Source organism: Nestor notabilis, unplaced genomic scaffold (genome assembly GCF_000696875.1).
Source record: "Nestor notabilis isolate BGI_N333 unplaced genomic scaffold, ASM69687v1 scaffold12889, whole genome shotgun sequence".
Classification (NCBI taxonomy): domain Eukaryota; kingdom Metazoa; phylum Chordata; class Aves; order Psittaciformes; family Psittacidae; genus Nestor; species Nestor notabilis.
The window spans coordinates 22,910-28,990 of NW_009943303.1; the positions used below are offsets into that span (position 1 = coordinate 22,910).

A 6,081-nucleotide genomic window follows, 5' to 3' on the forward strand; every position below is an offset into this window, starting at 1 on the left:
AATATAGTACAAGAGGATCTTCAGTCCTTTGTAACCAAAGGCAACTTCACTGAGGAAAGAGAAAAGAACAATCACGAACTCTATACAGAGCAAAATATTCACATCACAGAGCTTTCATTTAATACACTTTGAAGTTCACATTATCTTTCCTAGTGAGATATACTAAGCTTCCTAATAGGAAAAAGAGAATCAAACAGGATGCGTGCTAGCTAAACAGTGGTAATGCCTTACACTATTTCTACTAGTTATTTTGCTCCTCTAGTGGAGAAACAGAACATGTTCCTGAACTCAGTAATGCAATACCTGTACCCTTACTGTGACAGCTCAAGAAAGAATATCTGAAATAGCCAATACTCCATTTACTTTTTTCAATATCTTAAACTTGTTATCATTTATGAATTGATCAATATACTTTATCAAAACTTAGTTGGCAGTGCCACTTATACCATATCTCTCTCTCTACACAGATAACCAGTCATAACAGTGAATGTGTTTTTTGTGGAGAGTTTCTATATAGTTATCTAATGTAACTAGAACTGAGTAAATGATAAAAAAGTATGGTTAAATGTTTTTTCTTAACAGAGATTTTTCTTTCATGGTAGCACATCTATAATTTAAAAATTGAAGGTAAGTGCCAGAACACGAAATTGCTTGTTAGTTATGACAGACTGGACAGTTTTCATATTACTAAAAATGTAGTTATTGTCAATGATAGCTGCAGTAGTTGTGTAATAGTGTAAGTAATTGCATTCCAATTAATATAGGAAGTTCATCCTACTTGGAATACTTAGAACACTTTTTAAAGGAATTGTAAGTAAACTTAACTGCTTCAAGAAGTTCAGACACATGCACATGCATTTGCCTTAGTGTTCCCCTGCCTTTTTTTTTTTTTTTAAGCTATGGCCAGAGCACTTAAAATGCTGAATAACACTTTAGCACTAGGCACAGAGTGGCTAATTTCCCTAGAGTATTAATGAAAGTCAGCATATTTGGGAAAAAAAAACCAAATACCAAAACCCAAACACAGTATTTTCTAGACTTCAGTAAAGCCTTTGACACCATTTCTCACAGCATTCTCCTGGAGAAATTGGCTGCTTACAGCTTGGATGGGTGTACTGCTCACTAGGGAAAAAAATGGCTGGATGGCCAGGCCCAAAGAATGGTGGTGAGGGGAGTTAAATCCAGTTGGTGGCTGATCACAAGTGGTGTTCCTCAGGGCTCATCACTGGGGCCAGTTCTGTTTAATATCTCTATCAATAGAGATCTGGATGAGGGGATTGAGTGCACCCTCCATAAACTTGCAGATGATACCACTTAGACAGGAGTGCTGGTCTGCACAAGGGTAGGAAGGCTCTACAGAGGGATCTGGACAGGCTGGATCAATGGGCCAAGGCCAATTATAAGGCTTAGTGCTAGGTCCTGCACTTGGGTCACAACAACTCCATGCAATGCTACAGGTTTGGGGAAGAGTGGCTGGAAAGCTGCCCAGCAGGAAAGGACATGGGGTTGTTGAACACTGCAGCTGAACATAAGCCAGCTTTTGCCCAGGTGGCCAAGAAGCCCAACAGCATCCTGCCCTGTATCAGAAATAGTGTGGCCAGCAGCACTAGGGCAGTGATCATCCCCCTGCACTGGTGAGGCCACACCTCAAATACTGTGTTGAGTTCTGTGCCCTTCACCACAAGACAGGCACTGAAGTGCTCGAGCAGGTCCAAAGAGCAATGGAACTGGTGAAGGGTCTAGAGCACACAAGGAGTGGCTGAGGGAACTGGGGTTGTTTAGCCTGAAGAAAAGGAAGGGCCAGGGGAGACTGTACCACTGTCTACAACTACCTGAAAAGATGTGTAGCAAGCTGAGCGCTGGTCTCCTCTCTCCAGTAACAAGTGATAGGATGAGAGAAAATGGCCTCAAGCAGTGCCAGGGAAGGTTTAAATAGCATATTGGGAAATATTTCTTCCTAGAAAGGGTTGTTGGGCATTGGGACAGGCTGCCCAACCATGAGTCACCACCCCTGAAAGTATTCAGAAGACATGTAGATGTGGCACTCGGGGACATGGTTTAGTGGTGGACTTGACAGTGCTACAGGAACAGCTGGATCTTAAAAGTCTTTTCCATCCTCAACAATTCTTTAGTTTCTGTATCCCTGCATGTCTAATTGGTCATTAAGTATACATATGGGAGAATGCAAAACCCCAAATTCAATACAATTAGCATTCAATGACCTAGAACAGCTAACAATGTGAGTTTAAGTTAATACCTAATTCTGCATTTTATTCATTAAAAATCCCATGTAATAGTAAAAAATACATGGGTATACTGTTGCTTGATATTGGGGTTTTTTTTGGTACACAATACTGTGAAAATTATTAGCAAGAATTCTTCCTTAAACGTAGAAACGTGGCATGAACACAATACCCACTTAAGTAATTCTGACTGCAAAAAATCAATTATTTAATTCCCTGCTAATCTACCTTTAAAGTAGCATGTAAAATGACTACAGGCTCAAACCTTACAAACTAGGCACCAAGGTCACTGTTTAACTATACAGTTAAAAATAAAACTGAAGTATTGCCATGTTATTTAGAATAGCTTCATATGGTAGGATCTCTTTTTTTCCTAATAATTTGGAAGCAACTTTCCCCTTCCAGATCTATTATTTTGACTCTGGATACTTCAACTTACTCGTCTCCAAACACTTGATGGCTATACTCTGGATTAAATGTTGTGTTGTCATCCTCCAACTCCTCAGGAAAGCGAACTAAGGGGTAAAAAAAAAAAGAAAAGAAGAAACAAGAAAAATAAAGAAGAGCATGACCAAGTTATCACCTTCAGTTTGCTTATCCACAGATGCCCTGCTAGATGTTCATGCATTCCTCCACTACCGCCAATTTCAGTTCCGAACCTATCTATGCTAGGCTGGCATACAAATGAAATAAAGACATCTTGTGTAGTTTGGATGCATGTTATTTGATCATTAAGCAGACTAAAACTGAGAAATTGACACAGATGTACACATGTATATATTTCATATATAACCTCCTGAGCTTTACTGTCTTTAACTTCATCTTGAACACTGAGGACACTGTCCAGCTGGACATGCCCACAGCAAGCCAGATCAATCATGTAGTCAGTGTTGCCTTCTCATTCTGCCATTCTTCTCCTACATGCAGGTGAGAAGACATCACTACAGAGGATTTTCATGGAGTCATGAAGGAAAGAAATATTTGCATTTATATTCATGTCCCAAGTTTTGGAGAATCAGCATGGATACATACAAACCAGCTGCACCAATACTATACTGGTACTTGTACTACTATTATCAAAATAATTAGTGATTTTTTTTTTTCCCAATTCTACTTTTTTTCCAAAGCCTAGTATTAAACAAGGTTGGGGGTTTTTTTTGGGTTATTTTTTTCTGGTAATGTAAAAATATTCACTATAATGACATCCACTCAAACTCAGCAACCTACCAAGCAAACTTTTTATGCATGCTTATGGAGTTACAGCAGTTGCTCCACAGCAATTGTGACAGGTGTTCTTCCATCATGAAATGCATTATTTATGATTACCAGAAGAAATTAGAGATTAAACTAGGGTTTTTCCTAAGAAAAACTTCAGAAGACTGAAAAATGTGATTCACAAACACCCTCTGTGTATTTGCAGTTAGTAAAAAGCTACCTACAACTGGAAGGGATATAACTCTTAACTTAGTCATTAAAGTTATAGCTCAGCCACATTTACAAGGCACAAACAACTCCAGACAACAGCTACATATTCTTACTGCTGAATCAGTTAATACTGCATTAACATGTGCATGTGTAAATGTAGGAGTTAACATTGCTATTAAAGCTTTTTTTTTTTTTTTAAAGCATGTGGAACATTGAACTACAGCTTCATTGCTACTTTACTTCAGTAAAATTGGAGATGAAGAACAGTTATTTCTGGTAATATTAGAAAGGAATTATTCAAAGAGAAAAATGCAAATGAGGAGTGCTGTAGTGACAACATAAAAGTTTGGTCCTCTCAAAATGAAAAGAGAACGGTTTCTCCTGTCTTCTCAGGTTTAATTCAGAGATTTGAGGCAAAGCTGCAGCACTAATAAGAAGAAACCCCAAACAGCCAAACAAAATGCACAATGATCACCACAAAAACCACCCAAACAAAACCACCACCCCCCAAGCAATTCTGAACTTTCACCATGGAAGAAATTAGGACTCTGAAGAAGACAGTTTATGACTGCTCTTATAAGGCACGTGGGAAATATGTGCCTTTTTTTTTTTTTTATGGTATCAGTTTGTAGCTTCTCATCTTTTATCTTAATAGAACTTTCATGTGGAACACGTACACTCTCTGGAAGAAAAAAAGGAAGCTAAAAATATTAGCAGAATAGGGTAATGGGTACCTTAATTAGAAAAACTCTAGCAGTCTCCCTGAAACCTGATATAAATAGCTCCTTGCGTTTCTAGACAAAATTCACTCAGATGTCATTATCTCTTTCTTTCCTATGGTTTTATAAAGGCAGAAGAGAGAAACAAAACATTAGAGCTAGTCATAAAGCCATTATTTGAAATAATGTTTAAGAGGAAGAGAAATACTTCAAAATTAAAAGTGGCTTAAGAATGTAAGTATTTTGGTTATAATGACATTTTGGCTCACAAGCCGAAGATGACTGCCTACTAAAATGATACTCAACTACACAGAACAGATTGTTAGTAGTAGTTCTGAAAGGTGCTTAGCACATTCATTACTTTTATTTTCTTAATAAATTATGATATTCGTACTGCTCAAGGGAACAAATTGCTAATGGGCTGGAGAGATTAACAATTAGACAGGTATGCCTTATTCTTCAAGTTATTACTGCTGCACGTAAGTTTAAGATATAAGCAAGTCCACCAAGAGTTCATTAATTCTGCCTAAATTCTGGGTGCCCCAGTAAATAAAGTAGCTGTAGAGAATAATAAACAGTTCTTGAAAGCCTCTTTTTTTTTTTTTTTAAATTTTAAACAACTGTCATTAAAAAGGCCTTGTATAATCCAGATGTTGGGGTGGAAAGGGAGCAAAAACCCCAACCCAACCCTTTTGAACCTTTATCCTTGCTTGTGGTTTTATTTCCTAACTCAAAGAAAGAGGAAAGGGATATATGTTAAAAAAAATACATAATTAGGTATCTGTAACCCTAAAGAAAAAAGTTCTGTTGCTCTGGTCACCATGAAGAAGATACATACTTAGGACTGTATCACAGCATAAGGATTAGGGAATAAAATGGAAACTAAAAGAAGATAATGAATACTTCGAGAAAAAAAGATACAATTCCAACATGCTCTTGACATGCAAATAAATCGCTGATGACATTATTATGCAGAGACATGACTGAATTTCTGTAGTTGTACTTAAACTGTAGTAGGCTCAGCAAAACTACACTATGTATTCCTATCCTTGTATTTGTATGTTTACATTAGTAAGTGGTTATTAAAACCTGGGTGGATTTAAGTATAACAAAGTTTCTTAAGGAGGTACTAAAATATTCCAGCATCATATGCACAGTATTTTAGAAGTGACATTACCTAGTTTCAGCTGAATTGCTTCATTTGTGTTACACTTGTACTCAGCCAGCTTCTTCTCCATAGCAGTAAGCCCTGGAAAAAAAACAGAACAAAAAACAACCCACAACCCGAAGTATTTTACGTAAAGAGTTAAGAGGTGTACAATCTACATGTCACTATTATTCAAGAGGCATATTTAGAAAAAGGTTCTCAAAACCGGGGGGGGGGGAACCACCAACACAAAAAACGCACCAAAAATACTGAACAAGTAGATTTAAAAAGGCTACAATATGCTACAATGTGTAAAAGGAATACAGAGATTTATGTCACTTTTTCTGGAACTAGAGACCAGACCACAAGTATCTCTTTTTCATTTCTGAGAATGGATGTGTCCTGGGTTCAGTTTTAACAGTTATTTTTCTCTTTCTTAGTAGCTGATGAACTGCTGTGTTTTGGCTTTAGTCTGAGAAAAATGCTGATAACACCAGTATTTTAGTTGTTGCTACGTAATGCTTACCCAGATCAAGGACTTTTCAGT

At 37.3% G+C, this 6,081-nt stretch overlaps 1 protein-coding gene across 1 annotated transcript in view; it reads right to left on the minus strand.

The window, feature by feature from the left end:
• HAT1 (histone acetyltransferase 1) overlaps positions 1-5,631 on the minus strand; it is a 20,276-nt gene extending 14,645 nt beyond the window's left edge. The window contains 3 exon segments of the mRNA XM_010021861.1: positions 1-49; positions 2,683-2,758; positions 5,565-5,631. The exon segment at positions 1-49 is cut by the window's left edge and continues 12 nt beyond it. Of these exon segments, the coding sequence (XP_010020163.1) occupies positions 1-49; positions 2,683-2,758; positions 5,565-5,625 (186 nt within the window). The 5' untranslated portion in view covers positions 5,626-5,631.
• Positions 5,632-6,081: the final 450 nt, after the last annotated feature.